At 36.2% G+C, this 21,624-nt stretch overlaps 1 protein-coding gene across 1 annotated transcript in view; it reads left to right on the top strand.

Moving 5' to 3' along the window:
- ipo13b (importin 13b) overlaps positions 1 to 21,624 on the top strand; it is a 48,256-nt gene that overhangs the window by 21,651 nt on the left and 4,981 nt on the right. The window contains exons 4-16 of the mRNA XM_016282928.1: positions 2,863 to 3,003; positions 4,346 to 4,487; positions 6,812 to 6,978; positions 7,433 to 7,553; positions 8,438 to 8,585; positions 9,010 to 9,191; positions 9,285 to 9,311; positions 10,016 to 10,150; positions 15,697 to 15,846; positions 15,933 to 16,013; positions 16,137 to 16,274; positions 17,619 to 17,715; positions 20,148 to 20,200. Of these exons, the coding sequence (XP_016138414.1) occupies positions 2,863 to 3,003; positions 4,346 to 4,487; positions 6,812 to 6,978; positions 7,433 to 7,553; positions 8,438 to 8,585; positions 9,010 to 9,191; positions 9,285 to 9,311; positions 10,016 to 10,150; positions 15,697 to 15,846; positions 15,933 to 16,013; positions 16,137 to 16,274; positions 17,619 to 17,715; positions 20,148 to 20,200 (1,582 nt within the window). The remainder of the gene's footprint in view (positions 1 to 2,862; positions 3,004 to 4,345; positions 4,488 to 6,811; positions 6,979 to 7,432; positions 7,554 to 8,437; positions 8,586 to 9,009; positions 9,192 to 9,284; positions 9,312 to 10,015; positions 10,151 to 15,696; positions 15,847 to 15,932; positions 16,014 to 16,136; positions 16,275 to 17,618; positions 17,716 to 20,147; positions 20,201 to 21,624) is intronic.

Genomic DNA, 21,624 nt, shown 5'->3' with positions numbered 1-21,624 from the left:
TATATATATATATATATAAAATATAACCTATATTATATATATTTTACCAATGCTCTCTAGGGTAGTATTAATTTGATCAAAATACAGTGTAAAAAAATGTATATTATTAAATATTATAATTTATATTATAATAAAATATTATTATAAATTTTTAATAATAAAAATAATTGTTTTCTTAGTTTGTTTTAAAATTTTAATTTTTTTCTGTGATGCAAAAGCTGAATTTTCAGCACCATTACGCCATTCTTATTGTCACATGATCCTTCAGAAATCATTCTAATATGCTTTAAAAAAAAGCATTATTATTCTTATTATAATCAGTGTTGAAAGCAGTTGTGCTGCTTCATGTTTTTGTGGAAAGTGTAATGTATTTTTTCAAGATTCTTTGATGAATAGAAAGAACATTATTTATTTATGAAATAGATAAATATTGTTTTCTTTTGTGACATTTATAAATAACATTTTTTTAATCAGTTTAATGCATCTTTGTTGAATAGAAGTATCAATGACCCAGAACTTTTGAATGGTAGTATATTTGTTTGGGTTTATTCCACCAAAAATGAGCTATTTCTTTGTCATTTTCCCTCCTGTCGCTGTTGAAACAAGTTTGCCTTGATTCAAAGTTTCCATTGACTTGAAATTTGTCTAGCACTGAAATCAGCAGCTGAAATTAAGCTGCATGGCATGAAATGTCAAAATGCCAAGCAGAAGATAATGAATACTTAATACAATAATGGAGAGCACTTTTTTTTGCTTGACTTGACTCCTAATTGATTCCAGTAGAGTTTGACATTAGTATGTTTAAAAAGTAAACGTTGCATTGTGTGATTGCATCACCTGTGAAGGATGCATGCGATACTGCATTATAATTTGGACCGAATCTAGTATCTCTGAAAGCAGCATAAGGTTGCTGCCTGCTGTTTGGTACAGCCTTCACATTGCTTGCCTGCGATGCTTTCAGAATCTGCCAACTCACTGGGTTTTGGAACAGATCTTGTTTACATACTGTAGTACATCAATATCTTCTTTCAAGAAAAGAGCAAGAAAAATCGTGTTTTCCATGATATGACCCCCTTAAAATTCTTCTGTGTGGTTTAGTGTGCTCTTGGCAGCATCTCTCTGCCTTCAGCACTGCAAAAAAAAAAAAAAACTATTTAAAACCTAACGAACTGTGAAACGTCTCCCTGGTATGTCATACAGATTCCTTTATAATTTATCATCATCATATTACATCACAATCTCTGAAATATCATCTCATAGATAGATAGATAGATGGATGTATAAATGTTATTTTATAGTAGTTGTAATTTTTTTTACTACAAATAAAACTAAACCGATTTGAGTCAAATGTGTTTATAAAAAAAAAAAAAGGCATTTTTTTTGGCCACTGATCTGAGTAAAGCCTAATAGAGGAGTATTTAAGGGTGCAACAGTGTAGATTTTCCTTGCTTTAATGAAGCACTCTGATGTGCCTGTCGAGTGCTGAGCCTCAGACAAGCCCGTAATGAGCTGCTGTTCATACTTTTTCTTTGTCCGCTCCTCATTAACATTTCCACTCGTGTGTCCTTCCTGCTGTTGACACCAAAACGAGGATGAGACGACAGCGAGCGACAGGGAGAGAGAGAGAGAGCGTGAGGACAGATTGTTCCAGAAACGCTGAGATGGCAGCAGGAGTGAGGAGCATGACAGAAGTTGATGTGGGAATGAGGTAACAGCTGTAGACAAATGAAGGAAAGCGTCATGATTTCAAGAGAAGAGAAACTACATTGTGCAGATTAGAGCTGATGTTGTTTGCTGTGTTTTTGTCATTATGGGAATGTGTGTAGAAGTAATTTAGCCAAGCAAGTTGAAAACCACTGCATCATGTGAAATCACTGCACTGGTAAACCTTCCGTTTAGTGTATGCGTGTTATCAAGGGCAGTGATTAGATTAAAGGAAGAGTTCACCTGAAAATGTACTCGCCCTCAGGGCAACAAGATTTAGATGAGTTTGTTTCTTCATCAGAACAGATTTGGAGAAATGTAGCATTACTGTACATCACTTACTCACCAATGGATGCTCTGCAGTGAATGGGTGCCGTCAAAATGAGAGTCCAAACAGCTGATAAAAACATTACAATAATTCACAAGTAATCCACACCACTCCAGTCCATTAATTAATGTCATTTTCATGTGAAGTGAAAATCTGTTTGTAAGAAAAAGTTGTCCCAAAATTGACCATTTACACTCTTAATACACATTCCTGTACTATTGTGAATGATTCTTTGCACCTTATTTTACAGGGGGGAAAAAATTATCAAAAAGCATCAAAAAAATTTATCCACCTCTGAAATGGCTTTCCTTTTCAGCTAATATCACCTGTGCTGCCCACTTTTCACCATATTTTTCCTTGTTGAATATGGCTTCTACATTTATGCATTTGGCCGACACTTTTATCCAAAGCAAATTGCAGTGCATTCAAAATATACATATCACACATAGAGCACTGCAGTGATGACGTATTTTTGTAGGCCAATTTGGAAGTTAGAATCACCCTGGTTCCCTTAACAACAATTTTTCTATTAGCTTTTGGATAATTTCCTGTGACCAACAAGCCTTTGTTCATCATGATCATCTTCACAACTTTTATGAATTTTGTAGCCGAGAGACAGTCGCCAGAAGTAAAAAGCTAAACTTGGGGCTTAAATGGTCTTGAATGTCACCACAATTAATCTTCCAATAAGTCTTTCAGTCTTTATTTTTAAAAACTAGTTAGAATAGCTACAGGAAGTGAAGTTTATTTCACATTACAAAAGCTAAATGTGTTGCTAATGCTAATGTTGTTTTGTGTTGAGTCCTGAACGTTGTGTCTGTGTGTTTCAGGTACGTGAACACTCTCCTGAAGTTGGTGCCGCAGGTGTTGCAGCTACAGGAACAGTTACGAGACGCCGTACAGAATGGAGACATGGAAACGTCACATGGCATCTGTCGAATCGCTGTCTCTCTGGGAGAGAATCATTCAAGGTACAAACAGAGATATATACTGATCAGTAATTGTGGACTCTGTGTGAGATGTGTGCAAGTACGAGTCTCTGGAGGGATGCTGTTGTAGTAATTATGGTGAGATTTTCACTTTGAAAGCTTCTGGTCTCTGTGGATGTTCTCTTGCTGAGTGAGCAGATGATACTCGGCTCAGGGTTATATCTAAGGCAGTGTCCCAGTATCCGACTCAGACTTGATTTTGGTCAGGCATGTTACACCTACAGGCAGTTTCTGCTAAAATCTCACTCCATTCGTCGGTGCTCTCACACTCTCAAACTAAGAATGGAAGCAGGTGTCAGACTAAATGACCATTCCTGATGTTTCTCTCAGATTCCCTGTCGTGTGACGCTGACAGTAATGCACCACATTTGACGTCAACAACAAAAGATAAAGGAGGGCTTTTCTCATCTGAAAATACAGTAAAAACAGTAATATTCTAAAATATTAGTACAGTTTAAAATAAATGTTTTCTATTTAAATAAATGTTAAAAAGTAATTTATTCCTGTGATACAAAACAGAATTTTCAGCATCATTGTGCCAGTCTTCAGTGTCACATGATCCTTCCAGAAATCATTCAGATATGCTGATTTGCAACATTTCTGATTATTATCAATGTTGAAAACAGTTGTTCTGCTGAATATTTTAGCGATTCTTGAATAAGATCAAAGAACAACATTTATTTGAAAAATAAATCTTTTGTAACATTATAAATTATTGTACTGTCATTTTGACCAATTTAATGTATCCTTCCTGAATAAAAGTATTCATTTAAAAAAAACAAAAAACTTATAGACCCCAAATGTATAATATTGGCTGTAAATCAGTTTTTCATTCATTCATTTTTTTTTTCTTGTGCTCACCAATTTTCTTCTTTGCATTTCTCCTCTTGTCTAGTTTGCTTCCTAGTTTAGTTGTCAACTAAACCTGGCCTTATATATTATGAATATTGTTGGCACCTTGACAAATTGCTTTTGTTCCTCATTTATAAGTCACTTTGGATAAATGCATCTACTAAAGGCAATGTAAATGTCGTCAATATATGTGACCCTGGACCACAAAACCAGTCATAAGTGTAAATTTTTCGAAATTGAGATGTATGCATCATTTGAAAGCTGAATAAATGTGCTTTGAAAAATCGATAATTTTGACCCATACAATGTATTTTTGGCTGTTGCTACAAATATACCCGTGTTACTTAAGACTGGTTTTGTGGTCCAGGGTCACATATTTTGTATCCCTAGTAACAAATATTCTCCAAATATGATGTAGTGCTGGTGATTGTGTTCCTGTGTGATGAAGGTCTGTTCTGCTCTTCTCTATCAGAGCTCTGTTGGAGCAGGTGGAGCACTGGCAGAGTTTTCTGGCTCTGGTGAATATGATCATGTTCTGCACGGGCATCCCTGGTCACTACCCCGTCAACGAGACCACCAGCTCTCTCACGCTCACCTTCTGGTACACACTACAGGTGAGCAGTTGACATCTTAAACCCGTCTTAACACACACAGGCTGCTGTCTTATGTATAGGACACTTTTAGCATCAGTAAACATGCTGATTGATCTTAGAAACAGGACTGAAAGGTTTGTATTGTGTGTGAAGGTTGTGTTAATCTCTATCTCCAGCAGTGATGGAGAGTTTCCGTTAGAGACATTGAACTGTATCTGAATATACACCTGTGCTGTGTGTTTACTGCAGTGTGTGTCACGTGTTGAATATTCAGGAATGTCCTTTGCTTGTGTCCTTGCGCGTGCTTCCAGTCTGCATTAGCTGAATATTTTGTGTGTATGTTTTTTTGCCGCTGTACGGAATACAAAGAAGCTATTGGGTTATGGACACTTATATTGTTTCTCCATTAAGAAATGAAGTATTAGCAATAATAACTTTTAGTACAAACCTACCACTATCCTACCGGTGTGATTTCAACTTAATCAAGTTGCATGCTTTAGGTGACTCTTATGGGGGGAGTTGGGGTATTTTTTAGATGTATTTTTAAACTACAATCATCTAATCACAATCATCTAATCTAAAATAATATTCAGGTACAGAAATACCACAGAAACTGAATTATCTATTCAACATTAAAATAACTCTGGATAGTCTTTAATGTATAAATAAATAAATACAGACAGCAGCAGGTTTATTTAGGTTGCTGTCTCTTTAAGACCTCATGCACGGATCTAAAAAATAAAAATTCTGAAAATGATTCCAACAATATCGTTTCTCTGTGCCTTTATCGTTATGGTTGTGGTGTGGACTGTGCTATTCTTTAATATTAAGAACGATTTTTAGATCTAACAATATCGTTTCTCTGTGCCTTTATCGTTATGGTTGTGGTGTGGACTGTGCTATTCTTTAATATTAAGAACGATTTTTAGATCTATATCTTTATTGTTATCTTTATAGTTATCGTTCTTGGTGTGAACGGGGCTTAACACAGGGTTTATTTTGTGATACTGACTAGGGCTGTACGATTTGGGGGAAAATATCAAATTGCGATTTTCTTGACAGATATTGCGATTGCGATTTGATTTGCGATTTTAAATTTGCAAAGTCAAGCTTCAGCTCAATATTGTCAATAATGTGCAGCACAGTATGGGTATCATTACCCTGCTGAAAAAAACAATAGAAACCATCACAGAAATTCTTATAGTTTCCATTAAACCATTACAAAATTCCTTTTTGTTTTGGGCATTATTCCAATAGGAATTACTGTTGTTCCATTGGTTTCCATCTGCCAGATTACATCCCACCAATAGAATCCATCAAATAGACACCATTATAGTTTATATTAAAACCAATACAATTCCCATTATAACCCTGAAATCCATTACATTTGTTATTGTGTTTTGGGAGGGGTTCTATTTTTATTTTTTTTCGGCAGGCAAGATTATAATTGTATAACTACTTTTCCAGAATTAGCTTAATTACTGAATTTCACTGAAAATATTTGTTTATTTTTTAGAAATAAAGAACTGTATTTCTTAAATCAATTATTAAAGTATTACATATGTTACATAGGCTGATTTATTCATTTTAAGTATTTGGTACGAGACAGCCTGCGTGAGTGCGGCAAGCATGAATGGCTCGTCCGTGACGCGGGATTTGCGCCGCGTGGGGCAGAGAGGAGCGAGTATGAGAAGCATTCACAGACACAGGCTGTGTGTGCGCTCTTCTGAATTGGCAATAGCGAACATGCATCATAAACTTATTTCACATTAATCTGTTGGGGAGATAAAATGTGTAAGATAACGTTCACGTACTAACAAAAACATCTAAGAATGTATCTTTTATTCTCCATTACTGAAAACAGAACCGATAAGGGAGCTCTTGATATGCGTTGTGACGCAGCTCTTGCAAATTAACTTTTTTGTTCATTGTCTGTCATTTTGAAGCTTAAATTGCATATGTTTTTCTTTAGTTTTAATTAGCCTAACTATCGATCTGACCCACTCTGTCTCTCTTCCGCTTTCGTTTTTTTGGGGTTTTTTTTTAATGGTGGGTGTTTACACAGTTGGCTAGAGCAGTGCTGATTGGGGAGAACGGAGGTGCGCTCACTCTGTTGGTTAGTAAGACTGCAACTCAAGGCTGGCAGTCATGCATATGCTCTGGAACAGAGTAATATCGTGTCCATATCGCAGGCTTTGCGATTAGGAAATCGCAACATCTCAAATCGCGATTTCGATTCAATTTCGATTAATCGCACAGCCCTAATACTGACCCAGTGACTGTATTCTCCCTTAATTCAGCAGTAGTGTAATGTATGTTTGTTGATGATTGCCTGTGTGTTTCAGGATGACATCATGTCGTTTGAGGCAGAGAAACAGGCCATTTATCTGCAGGTCTACAGGCCTGTGTATTTCCAGCTCGTAGATGTTCTGCTGCACAAAGCGCAGTTCCCTACGGATGAGGAATATGCTTCCTGGTCATCAGACGAGAAGGAGCAGTTCAGGATCTACAGGTCTGGTGTGTGGTGTGTGGTGTGTGGTGTGTGGTGTGTGGTGTGTGGTGTGTGGTGTGTGGTGTGTGTGTGTGTGTGTGTGTGTGTGTGTGTGTGTGTGTGTGTGTGATTCACATTATCATGGGCCTGTTGTAACATTTTCTTCTACACTCAGCAGTTTCATGTTGGATTTGCTGAAGTGGCATAGCAGACAAAGTTGCTGTTAGCAATGAGCAATATTAAATATTGAAATATTATATTTTAAATTGTAAATTAAATATTATATTTATATTTAACGTATTTAAATATAATAAAATGTTAATTATTTATTAATTATATGTAATTAAATATAATGTGCGTGGGGGGGGGTTTCGATGCATTGTCTTTGAAAATAAAACCAATAACAACACAAAGGGTTCGTGCTACAAGGAGTGAAGGGTTGATAATATGACACATTTCTGTTTGGCTCTTTTAGAGTGGATGTATCTGACACACTGATGTACGTCTACGAGATGCTGGGAGCCGAATTACTCAGTAACCTGTACGACAAACTGGGACGAGTCCTCACCAATACAGAGCCAACAACAACATGGCAGGTCAGAAAACAATGGATTTAGTCTTCAGTTTTCATTGGTTTTGCTGGGTCATTAAACATTTGAAGCAAAAGGGCAAACTTTTGAGGCTAGGGCTGCATGATTGATAAAACCAAAATCACAATAATGGCTTGGTGCGATTATCAAGTCTCAAAGGTTTTCATTAAATAAATACAAGCGCTGCATGTTTCATAGTGAAGGGGTGGCACTGTGTTCATCTACACACGAGCAGCTCATGATCTGGTGTTTTCAGCATTTTAGAACAACTTGGTTTGCAGTAAATACTCTTCTACACAAAATCATCTCTGCTTCTGCCATGATTTTGAGTCGCTTCTAAGATGCATTTGAAAAAGCAGCATGCGCCAAAAATCTTCTCAAACACGTAAACCGAAATCAGTAAATGAGAGCTTTAATGGCTTCCTGCAGTCTTTCGCCAAAAAAAAAGCTTGCTGGTTAAACATTTGGAAATGAAGAATTAATAGATTATTAATTTATTCACATAATTTATTTAATTTTTATTTTGAACAAAAAATTATATACAACTAAATATACAAATATTAATATTTATATATTAATTCAAAATATATTAATTTATATAATTATTATGTATTTATAATATTATTAAATCTGTTAATTCATTAATACTGTAATAGATTATTTAAATATTATTATAAATAGTTGTACTGTAAAATAATATATTTATTTTACTATGTTCTTAAATGTTTGTTTTTTATTACTGTGAAATATATATTTAAAATTATTTTACATTTACATTGATGTAATCATAAAATTGTATATAATTGCATAAAAATTGTGCAGAACTAAAAACAAACTACAGACCTACATGGTGCCTTTTAACAGGATTTTGTGCAATTTATTTATTCCAGCACACGGAAGCGCTGTTGTACGGATTCCAGTCCATCGCCGAAACGATAGATGTGAACTATTCCGACGTCATCCCAGGACTCATCGGTCTCATTCCAAGAATCAACATAAACAACGTCCAGCTGGCTGACACGGTCATGTTCACAATCGGTGTGTGCTCGCATACTGGTGCTCCTATAGCATTAAAAACACTCATTTCTAGAGATGGTCCTCACTGCAGAACACAAGTTCCAGGGGGTGTGGTTGGATCCAGATCCAACTCCTCCCACCTTACATATACCTAAACCTAACCGTCTCCACCCCCTGATCCCTAAACCCACCCATCTCCACCCCTAAACCTACCAATCTCCACCCCCTAGATGTGGATCCAACCACGCCCCCTGGATCTTGTGTTCTGCAGTGAGGGGCTACTGGATTTCTATGTGTTAGGAAATTGTAATTTATCATCTCAAGCAATTTGGGCTGTTTTCACACATTTTAGTCCAGGCCAGACAATTACACACAATTACTTTCCCACGCAGATACCCAATTTGTGTTCCAGCCAGATATTTACCCATTACGTCTCTCCCTGTAGGAGCGTTGGCAGAGTGGTTGGCGGATCATCCGGTGATGTTGAGCAGCGTTCTGCCGCTGGTTTTGCAGGCGTTGGGCAATCCAGACCTGTCTGTTTCCAGCGTCTCCACGCTAAAGAAGATCTGCAGAGAGTGCAAATACGACCTGCCCCCATACGCCGCCAATATAGTCGCTGTTTCACAGGTATTACACGTTTTAATGATGATACTGACACTTATGGGACAAAATTAGTTTTTCACCTTTGAATGTTTGTCTTTTTCCATTTTTTTTTTCTAGGAAGTACTTATTAAACAGATCCATAAGGTGAGTTTGTGTTATGAATAAACCCATTTGTTTTTGCTCAAACAAAGGCAATTTTTATAGAGCTGTAAATGGTAATAATTTTGTTTATGAAATAATTTCAATTTAAGTCACTTTGCATAGTATCCTGATTAGGTGTAACACAAAAAAAGTCAAATTATTTGTCTTTTCCTTTTTTTAAATCTAAATGAAACAAAAATACAATCATATTTACTTTTGTAATACATTCATGGTGTCATTTTGCACAATTCATTAGTGCACATCATTGCAAAATTATTATTATTTTTTTTTTTATTCAACCGCCTCTCGACCACATCTTTGTGATATAAAGTTTACACTTAATGCAGTGAAATCTTATTGGTCGGAAATCGAGTCCATAAAAAGTTGTAAACCCATAGTATATATGTACAGTATAAATTGAAGTGTAAAACACATTATTACACATTTACTGGTGTGTGTTTTTCCGGTATTCATTTTTTGTGTAAGTCATAGAAAGGGTTTTTAATGTGATTTTAAAGATTCTACAGATAGCTGGGCATAATTGTTTATTAAACATCAAATATGTTCTCTTCGGCTGTGATTTTTGGCACTTTGCATGGGTTTTTTGCTTTCACTGAGGGCAAAAACATTATTTGAAGCTGAAAATGCGTCTCGCCTAGTTATGACACCATTAAATCTGTTCGTCTTTTCAATCTCTTTTTCTCTAGACGAGTCAGTGTATGTGGTTGATGCAGGCTCTGGGCTTTCTGTTGTCCGCGCTGCCGGTGGAGGAGATCTTGAGGAACCTTCACTCTCTGATCACCCCGTACATCCAACAACTGGAGAAACTAGCAGGGGAGACGGTGAGACATTAAACCCCTCGACTGACACCCTCTCAGGCCTGTAGGTTTGTTTATTGGTATCGTGTGTTGGTTTGGCCCGGTTGCTTGTGAACAGACCCTGCATCTGCGTGTGCGTGTCATAGGATGGAACATTTCTCAGCAGGAACAGATTGGCATTACTCTAGGCACTGGAAGAGTTAACCGCAGGAGAAATCGACTTAATGTTACTGAGAGCCCTGCGTGGATTCATATTAAGTAACTGACATTTCAAACACAATATGGGCAGATATTTGATCGATTTTTGTTTCACAAATAGACGTGCCAAAAAAAAGGCTAAAGCAGGATCAATGGAAAAACTGATAAAACAGCAGACTAGTGAACTGACACTGTTTTTAAATAGACAAACATTCACTCTTTTGCCGTCAAAACATTCTTTTAAATACAATAAGTGCTGACATTATTTGTTTTGATGTTCATGCGTGCTAAAATTGTGTGTGCTAAATTGTCAAGAGCAAAATTCTTTGTTAGTGATGCACTGAAATGTATTCACCTGAAAATATTATCCGAGACAAAGTTTGATTAGTACTTTTCCGATCAGTCAGTGTTAGGTATGCACAGATCCTATACTCGGTATCGGTATCAGCTCTGATGCTGGCATTTTCTGCCGGATCGGGTATTGGTCAGACGAGACCGATCCAAATCCAATATTCTGCGTTTACCATTCTGTGTTATTGATAAGTCCCACAAAAGGCAAAAAACTAAACAAAAAAACATTATAAAGCACCATAAAGTTCTCGTGCACTATATTCCAAGTGTTCTAAAGATGTTCCATGGTTTAATGTGAGGTACAGATGAATATTTAAGTAATTAAATTCAAATTCACGTAAACTCTTCTCTAAGCTGCGGCTGTCTGTCATCCTCCATTCAGCATTCAAACTGCGTGACGTGTTCAGTTATGACAGTCAAGACGACGAAACTCTCTCCAAGAGCGCACAGTTTTGTTGATTTTGATTGCTTCCATTGTCCTCATTTGTAAGTCGCTTTGGATAAAAGCATCTGCTAAATGACTAAATGTAAACTGAAGTTTAAAACTGTTAAAAGAAAAGGCTCAATAAACTATCGCACAGATATAATATACTACACATCAGTATCTCTTCTCTTTGTGCTTTGAACTTTTCTATATTCAGAGCGCTGTGACTCCATGTTGCTTTAAGTGCAACATTCTGTGCATGGGATGCGCATAAGCTCTTTGTGTTATAATACTTTTGCGCAATAAAAGATTATTAATAGCCTTTTTGTTCTGTCCTATCTATCATATGTTGCTGCCTCCATTACTGTGCTATGCATTTGCAAGAAATGTCTTTTAATTTATAGTATACATTAGGGTTGTGACGGTGAGGAAATTTTCCCACCGGTTAATCGACGTGTGACAACACCGGTATCACCACGGGGGAAGGGGCGTTCCCCCTTTTCCTCGCTTTCCATCGCTTTTAAATAGCTTAAAAGCGCCGTGAGCATTTTACTTTCACTTTTGAATTAGCGGCAGTTAGGCGTCAATTGCTTGAATGCAACAACAAAATACAACGTCAAACTCACTTTAGCATATATATAAACATAGAACTTTTATTAACAAAACAAATACACCATGCTATAGGGCAGGCTATGCCTAATATAAAATAACAAATAACTTACATAAAGTTTAAATAGGTATACAAAACTGGAAATAGGCCAAGTAAACATGTATAATATATAACCAAATAAATAAGAAACGTAGAACGTTTATTAGCAAAACGAGTAAGAAAGCTTGGAGGCACGGCATACACCTTGATGTCAAATAAAATAAATAAATAACACAAAGTTTAAATAAAGTAAAAAACAGCAAATAATGTGTAACCAATTAAATAAGAAACGAATGTTTAAAAAAAACTTCCAAAATCACCTTAGATAAACGGCAAAAGTCAACAGGCTTTTCAAAATCCAAAATATTGCCAAACAGGCGCTTTTGCATTTCGTTTCGAAACTAAATCATCCGCGATCGTCTTGTCTGTCTCACCCCACTCTTCTTGGCACCCAGCTCGACTCATGCAATCTGATCTGTGATGCGACTGTCGTTCGGCACGCTGCATTGAGCAGCCACGTTCAGTTTTTAATTGTAATGTCTGTTCTTTTACAGAACTAAATGATTTGTATTTCTATAAAAAATCGAAACGACGGTGGGGGTCGGTGGGCAAGTGATGTAACCGGTGTTGCGGCTTAACACCGGTATCACCGTCAGCACCGTCTATCGCGGCAAGTTTAGTATACATTTATATATAAATATATTTACTTGTTTTTCATGAATGTGTTTGACAACAATGCAAAGAGCGTAAAGAGTGTAACATTTCACCAGATTTAGTCCTACACTATTCACTTATATTTGTTCCCCTCTAAATAATGTTATTTCACTAAATGTTTACATTTTATAAAATTATTGAGCACTTACGATTTGTCTAGAATAACTTTTGCTGCTGAATTATCCAATAACCTAGTTTATAATAGTATTTTTGTCATAGATAATGATTATATAATTTTTCATTTGTTATTTTTCTTTAAAATGAAGTTGTCTATATTTAGTAGATTGTGTTTAACACACAAAACAATGATGATCAGGTCACCACACTGAGGTATAGAAATTCTACATTGATTAGAAAAAAAACAGTGCTGGTATCGGCCGATACTCAGAATTGTTGGTATCGGATCGGTTCTGAAAAAATTGTATCGGTGCATCCCTAGTCTGTGTATAAACAATGTGGATGAACTACAATAGGAAAACGTTAGCTGTGTGGATCATAGTGCTGGATTTACAGTATTAATCTCTCTTTATTTTTTGATCTTCATTTTAATGAATCAGTGAACCTTTTACTCTGTGCTGCATTCAGTTGATGTGTGAACATTACTCCACTAAACATTTATAGTGTGCATCCCATTCAGCAATCGCAATAAATTTTCTGCTTTGTTACCTTTGTTGCAAGTGAACCGATCATCTTTTCATGTTTAATTCCTAGCTATAGCACGAAATAAAAATTAATGAACATCAGACGTTTACCTCAGGAAAACCAGAAAATATGACTCTTGAGAGGAGCTTTTTGATAAATATATGCACTATATTACATTTGATATTTTTACTTGAGCTGTTGTCTTCATTATTTAAAGTACGTTTGAATAAATCTGTCATGAAAACAAGTTTTTAATACAGACACCATTTAAATCATATTTCAGCAACAAATTAATATATCATTAAAAAGTTAGTATAAAACTGCCTTGTGTGCATTTTAAACCTTTAACATTTGTACAACTCGGTTTATACAATACCAGTATTTATTTGAAAACTGTAATTTTGGATTAAGTAAAAAAATTCGTTTTAGTGCATCAAAAAATGTTGCACATCTTAAGACATAATGGGAGAAATAAAATGATTTAATTAGTATTGGATTCCACTGCATATCTACGGATCAGAATGTGCAGCTGTACATTTTCTAAGCATTTACACTCACAATTTTCATCTGGCTGATATAAAAACAGGCAAAAAATCCCACGGACTTGTATTGAAATTGTGTCTAAAGACCAGAATGTTACAGCAGACTCTTTTCAACTAAACACCCTGACAACCACCTTTTTGCATGCATAAGCAAACGTCACTCCCAGACGTCAAAATCTAGCTTCTAAATACTTTCGCATTGCATTTATTTAGCATCTTATCAAAATGCATGTCAAATCTAAACCGAGTTCACTCCTATTTCCAGTCCGGCTGCACATGTGTTCTCTTTCTACGTGCTGCATGTCTGTTTTTGACTTTCGTTTTCTTATACCTTTCCTTCCCGTCTGGTCCTTCCCAGAAAGACATTACATCAGCCTCTGTAAACAGGCTGTGATGGGCCGCCCACACAGTGACCCCTGCTGGCCACAGATGCTGTGAGGATGTATCTGAACAATCAGATCTCATGCATCTCCTCTGATGCTATTTTCAGAAGGCGCTGTCAGTAAAATTGCTCAAAATATTCAAAGTAAACAGGAACGTAGTGTACAGTTCTTCACATGTTCTTTATAAAACAAATGGTTCTGGCTCTGATATCTGATTGGATGAGCCGTTTTTAAAAGACAACACATGCATGCATCTCTGACGTCATATATCAATTGAATTCATTAATTATTTTTACCATTAAAACTACTGAACTTTATTTTATAAAAGTGATTTAAATGTACTTATTTTTTAAAGTAGGCATGTAGTATAATCTTCTTCCAGGTTAACCTTTGGAAAATAAGGCTGCCTGTGCACCAGTGCCTTTGTTAAAGGTTTAATTGAGCGTCTCTTTCTTTTGTGCTTGTGTATGATGTCACACAGGAAGGAGGACAGTGTAGCGACTCGCTCTGCCTCTCCGCCAATCACTGAGCTGTTGTCATGGAGCTAACAGCAGTAATTAGACTGTTGGCCTAATGGTTGTTTAACGACTCTTTTAATTACAGCTGATGTTCCCAGGAGCGAACGCCCATCCCACCGTTCTGTCTCTGTACCATTATGGGCGCTGAAATTGATTGTTTTAAGGGCTCATATTGCGGGATTTTTCATGCTCGTTTGAAATGTTTAATGTATACTATGTAGAAGTGTTAGTATTACGTTGTACATTAGTATCATTGAGATGCTATTGTACTTTTTGTTAATAGTTTGAATTAGTTTTTATTTTAATAATTTCTGTTTTAATTTTTGTTAAAGTTTTATTGTTTTTGTCCTTTTTATTATTATTTTTTTAAATGTCTGTTTAGTTTTTATGCAATTTTATTTCAGTTTAGTTTGTCATTTTAGTACAGCAAGTTGAAAATGAGATATCAAAACAAGTAATGTTTCTTTGCTAAGAACTAGCTTAAAATAATTAATGTTTTAAATTTATTTGATTTCAGGTAACATTTATTTGTTTGTTTGATTATTTGTTAATTGGTTTTAGTTTCCTTTTACTATAATAACCCTTTTATGTAGGGAGAACTCTTTCTCCTGTCCATGAGACAATTTATTTAAACTATTCTGCAAAAACAGGTAGAAATCGGTAAAAATATGTAGACAAAAATAAAGAGCCCCTTATTATTTTTTCACTGTAAAATCAAATATTTAAGAACAATAGTAATAGTTTTATTTTACAGAATAAATTGCAATAATAATATTTTTTATTAAAAGTGGCATTCATTTCTTTTCTTTAACATTGCGTTAAGCCATATTGTGATTTTATTTTATTGGTCTGCCCTGACGAACAACAGATTGAGCTATGCTAGTATGCAAAGTTTAGCCACTCATAGTAGATGTCATTTAAATAGCATGTCTTTAAAGGTACAGTAGCAAAAACACTCCGTTTAATCTAATGTGTGATAGACAGAGAAAATGGTCATGAACAGCTCGGTAAGGACTGTTTATGGTGCATGAATTTATAAGTGGATTTAAAAAAAATTTTTTGTCTGTATGCTTTGAAATTGTAAAATATGGCCCCTTTAAAATGAAAAGGCATGTCAAATACCAATCTGACCCTGGTTTCTCTTTTCAGCCAAACCCTTCGAATAAACTGGCCATTATTCACATCCTCGGTCTGCTATCCAATCTCTTCACCACGCTGGACATCACCAAACCGGAGGAGGAGCCAGGAGAGAATGCCCCGCCCATCAAATCAGCCCCGCCCCAGACAGGCCCCAACCCTGTAAGCACCTTCCAGCTGGCCGCGGTCACTGCGAAGCAGACGTTTTCAATATGTCAGAGGTGGACTCGAGTGTGTTTGTTTTCTAGGTGGTGGTGGTGCTCCAGCAGGTCTTTGCACTGATACAGACGGTCCTCAGTAAATGGCTGAATGACTCGCAGGTTGTGGAGGTATGATTCACCTCAGACTTCTTATTCTGCCTCATCTCCAGATCGTGCCATAGTCATTTGCTCAGGTTTCATTTTATCTTTTCAATATGGATGCAGGACAGATTTAATTCTGCTCTCTCTCAGGCGGTGTGTGCCATCTTTGAGAAGTCTGTGAAAACTCTCCTGCATGATTTTGCCCCCATGGTGTCTCAGCTGAGTGAGATGCTGGGGCAGATGTACAGTACCATACCGCAGGCGTCAGCGCTGGATTTAACACGCCAGGTACACGAAACACAGGATGACAAATGAATGTTCATACAGGATGTAATGTCCATGTGGGTCCTTAAAAAATAAAAGTTAATGACTAAAGTCTTAATTATCATTTCAAGTCAAGTCACATTTATTTATACAACACCGATTGTTTCAAAGCAGCTTCAAGTTAATAAAACAGGAAAATAACAGTGTTAATGTTGGAAATGCGTCAGTTATGAAATATTTCCATTTAGTCATTTAGCAGACACTTTAATCCAAAGGGACTTACAAATGAGAACAATAGAAGCAATCAAAACCAACAAAAGAGCAATGATATGTAAGTGCTGTGACAAGTCTCGATTAGTCTTAACGCAGTACAAGTAGCAAGGTTTTTTTTTCTTAAAATAAATAAAAAGAATACAAGTAGATGGAATATAGAAAAAGAATAGAGAATGCTAGTGTTAATATGCTAGCCAATTAAATGAAAAGTAGTAGAGTAGAAATAGAATAGAGAGTGCAAGTGTTAGAGGGTCAAGTTTTTTTTTTTATAAATAAATTAAAAAACAGCTAGATAAAATAGAATAGAGATTGCGAGTGTTAGAGAGTCAATTTGTTTAAATAGAAAGAAAACAAGTAGCTCTATAGAACATATTAGTGTGATTATTCAGCTTAATTTAATTCATTGTTTCAATTCAGCTTGGTAACCGTGTCAGTGTTGCAAAAATTCATTATTTTATTGTTGAATCTGTCAATTTCGGGATGGAAAAACAGAAATTTTGATACAACCTAATGTGATTGAAATGCATAAATGCAAGCTCTACATGTTCAAAGTCAAAACGTAATTCTGCATGCTCGCAGTTATAGAGCAGTTCAATCAATGAATAGCACACATCTATGCCAGTAGGTTTCTTATGGTCAACTGTAGATGAATTATGACAATGTTTACTTTGTTGTTTTTTTGGTAATATGTTGTACGTTGTAGATTTGTGTAATATTTGCACATTTTTATCTCCCTCATCTTTTTGATCTGCACAATAATCTTTTTATTGCCCTTCTTTAAACACATTATCATATCAGCAACCTCTAACTCGTATGTATGGATATAAAAATATATAAATAAATTTCATTACATATGTAAATATATTTTATAAAACATATCTTGAGCATTTTAAACTTTCAATAGCCATGTTTTTTAGTTGAATGTGTGCCCCAGCCTGTTTAATTAGAATCTGAATTACATGATTTATTTTGAGATAGTATGGTTTTATTGTGTAAGCCTTAAAATGCTTAAATGTGATTTTGAGAACTCAGAAGCCTTGAACGTGTTGTGCTGCTTCTTATGAGTTTCATTTCATTGATTTTGTTCTCTTGCAGATGGTCCACATATTTGCCAGTGAAACGAATCATTTCCCCCCAATCAAAGCGCTGTTTGAATTGGTCACTTCTGTTACTTTGACCATCTTCCAGCAAGGTAGGCATGCTGGGAACAACCAGCTGCAGAGGGCGAAGGAAATCTTGTGGTTTTGATATCTTTACTGTCACTGTTTCCAGCTGTTTGCATGTATCTGTTTTTTAAACCCGCACATACAGAAACAGAGTTCAGAAATGGGCATGATCTTATGAAATGGTTCTTGTTTTCTGAAATGGTGTGGTGACTTTTGATCCTGTTGTTCTGCTTGAAATTTTCACCCCATGAGTTTCACACACGCTTAGGTGAAGGGCGTTTTCACACTAGAGATTCTGATCTGGATCCGAATGCATTTAGCCCTGTTTACACCTGGAATTTAACAGTCATTTCAGGTGATCTGATTGATTGTTTGACAGGTGAGTAGACAGTGCTTCACTCTTGTCAGGGGCACATCAGGATGCATTAGCATTTATGCTACAAATGCATCTGAATGTGAATTCAGTTATTTGACCATAACACAGTTCATACCCTGTTTACATCGGTATTGAGTGCTCACCACTTGTGATTGGACCACCTGAGATGGATCTTAATACCAAATGTAAATTTTTTTTTTTTTTAAGTGCGATTTTGTGATAGCTATTTTCCAAATATATTTATATTTATATATTTATCTGAAATTATCTGGTCTTTAGCTCTACAAAAGTATGAATACTAGTACAAAAAGTTATTTTTCTTCTACAAATCATAACAAAACAATGACTGGATTTCACTTGGTACGTTTTGCTGAACAATGATAAATCGGACCACACACTAAATAAATGTACTATTGCGTTTCAGTAGTTGCTTTAAACAGTGTGTTATAATGTGCACCAAAGCAAATTTGACACAATATTGGTTAAACTGATAATCATGATTATTAAACTCAAAAATTATAATCACTATAATCACAATTTTTCCCGTTTGAGAAATTTCTTTTTACATTACACAAATCAAGAGAATTTTAGATCATACTCAGGTTGTTGCAAAGTCAAAACAGTGAAATTCCTAATACTAATTCCAAATTATGTTAATGTTTTTCTATAGAAACAACAAAAAAGACTTCGAATTATAGCCCAGAAGTTGCGTAAGTGTGTTAATTCACTATCAACAACAATCGCAAACAATATAGTCGAGATTCATGGTTAAATTTATCCCAGTTTGTCACTGAGAAGGTCTGCTTGTATTAATATGATTATGAATGCAGCGCTGCTTACCAGTAATGCTGTGGATACACATTCATAAATTGGGGATTTTGCTTTTGTGCACCTGTTAAACTTGTCTTAGGGCTTCTTTCTTTGCATTACACCACTTCCACACACTTTTCTTGTTGATTTGAATGAAAAACATGCCGCCTTTTGCTTGGTTACTGTCAGCTTGCAGATTCAAGTCAAGTGAGCTTTATTGCCATTCTGCTACATGTAGAGACATACAAAGGAATGAAATGTAACGCAATTACTGATGTAAATCTAATGAAAGGACTTACACTGAAAAAAATGTGATGTAGGACTTTGAAACCATTTTTACTCAGAAATTGTTGATAAATTCCACAAATAATTACAAGGAAGTCAAATCAAATTTTCATTTTCTGGTTTGGACCAACCAATTACAAGAAGTGTGAAAACAGCCTAAAATTGTCCAGCATGACTCAAAAACACACACAGTCACATAGTTGGTCTTTGCATGTGTCCAATAGCGTGCTTGCATCCCTCACTTCTTGTTTGTCATTCATCACGTTCTTTTGTTTTAACCACATCGTTTCCGAATCAGCAGAAATGTGAGCGATAACACTCTTATCCTTATCAGGTGTCATGGCCGAGAGGACCTGCCGTGGCCTGTGTGTTTGTGTGTCGTTTGTTTTCTGTGAAGGGGCGGGGTATGATGGGTGGGTGGGGTCTGGTTTGTGGGGGTGGGGTCTTGTTTGGAGTGTGGGAACAGCTAAGGGAGGGAAGTTTGGGACTGACTGCTACCTTGCTCTTCCGGGGTGGTGGTGGGAACCAAGCGCTCACCAGCTACGGCGGGCCAGTCGGGTGTCTGAATTGATTTTACAGACAATGAAAACAAAATAAAACGCACACTAAAAAGAAAGCAAGCAACACAAGTGTCATCACAGTAACAGGTGCCTCCTGGGTTCCCACTCCAAACCCACTGTTTCTTTTGTTTTTTAGGTTTCTTTTATTTCTCTCGTTACTTCTATTTCTTTTCCTTCTTTGTTTCGCCCCTTCAGAACGGACTCATTGATCTGTCTTTCTTTGTTTTTCCTCTTTTCGTTTTTCGCAACTGCCTTCAAGTCGTTCATGTTCCCTCCTCTTTCTCTGCCCTACTTCTCTCACGTGTGCGATTATTTCCGTCCAGTTGACTTTTCCGTTCCACATGACTGTTCGATCTGTTCTTTTGCTGTTTGTATATATTCTTATTATTCTTATTATTTCTTAAGTTTCATCTTTATTATATTTTAGGGCCCAGGGATCATCCTGATATTGTTGATTCATTTATGCAACTCCAAGCTCAGGTGTGTTTTTGGTTTCTTATTTCATTCACTTTGGGTTTCTCTCTTCTCTTTCGCTGTCCCTTTCTTTCTCACTTCTCTTCCCTTCTGTCCTGTGTCACAGGGTCTTTACAGACCCTTGTTTTGCTCGGGCAGTGGAATTGACCTGAGGGGTTTTGCTATTGGATGTTTGACAGTTCTTTTGTCCAATAGTCACACAGACAAGAGTCAACACCTCTAATCCGTGTACATCTCATTCAATCCAAAGATCCTGCTCCTCCTAATCCTGCTTTATTACACATCGAAACTTGGCTGTGATCGTGTTGCATTTCACAGCATTTCTTTTACAGTGTAGTTGGCCTAAATTCTGTGATAATTAAATAATTATATATATATATATATATATATATATATACACACAGTATCTCACAGAAGTGAGTCATTCACTTTGGGTTTCTCTCTTCTCTTTCGCTGTCCCTTTCTTTCTCACTTCTCTTCCCTTCTGTCCTGTGTCACAGGGTCTTTACAGACCCTTGTTTTGCTCGGGCAGTGGAATTGACCTGAGGGGTTTTGCTATTGGATGTTTGACAGTTCTTTTGTCCAATAGTCACACAGACAAGAGTCAACACCTCTAATCCGTGTACATCTCATTCAATCCAAAGATCCTGCTCCTCCTAATCCTGCTTTATTACACATCGAAACTTGGCTGTGATCGTGTTGCATTTCACAGCATTTCTTTTACAGTGTAGTTGGCCTAAATTCTGTGATAATTAAATAATTATATATATATATATATATATATATATATACACACAGTATCTCACAGAAGTGAGTACACCCCTCACATTTACTTTGGGTTTCTCTCTTCTCTTTCGCTGTCCCTTTCTTTCTCACTTCTCTTCCCTTCTGTCCTGTGTCACAGGGTCTTTACAGACCCTTGTTTTGCTCGGGCAGTGGAATTGACCTGAGGGGTTTTGCTATTGGATGTTTGACAGTTCTTTTGTCCAATAGTCACACAGACAAGAGTCAACACCTCTAATCCGTGTACATCTCATTCAATCCAAAGATCCTGCTCCTCCTAATCCTGCTTTATTACACATTGAAACTTGGCTGTGATCGTGTTGCATTTCACAGCATTTCTTTTACAGTGTAGTTGGCCTAAATTCTGTGATAATTAATTATATATATATATATATATATATATATATATATATATACACACATACAAAATATTGACACTTTGGGCCCAATTTGTACACTTTCACTTAGGGGTGTACTCACTTTTATGGCCAGTGGTTTAGACATTAATGGCTGTGTGTTGAGTTATTTTGAGAGGACAGCAAATTTACACTGTTATACAAGCTGTACACTCGCTACTTTACATTGTAGCAAAGTGTCATTTCTTCAGTGTTGTCACATGAAAAGATATAATAAAATATTTACAAAAA

The sequence above is a fragment of the Sinocyclocheilus grahami genome, unplaced genomic scaffold (genome assembly GCF_001515645.1).
Source record: "Sinocyclocheilus grahami isolate Dianchi unplaced genomic scaffold, SAMN03320097.WGS_v1.1 scaffold168.1, whole genome shotgun sequence".
In the NCBI taxonomy this organism is placed as follows: Eukaryota; Metazoa; Chordata; class Actinopteri; order Cypriniformes; family Cyprinidae; genus Sinocyclocheilus; species Sinocyclocheilus grahami.
The sequence above is the reverse complement of the archived record's forward strand: the minus strand, read 5'-3'. Positions and strand labels throughout refer to the sequence as shown.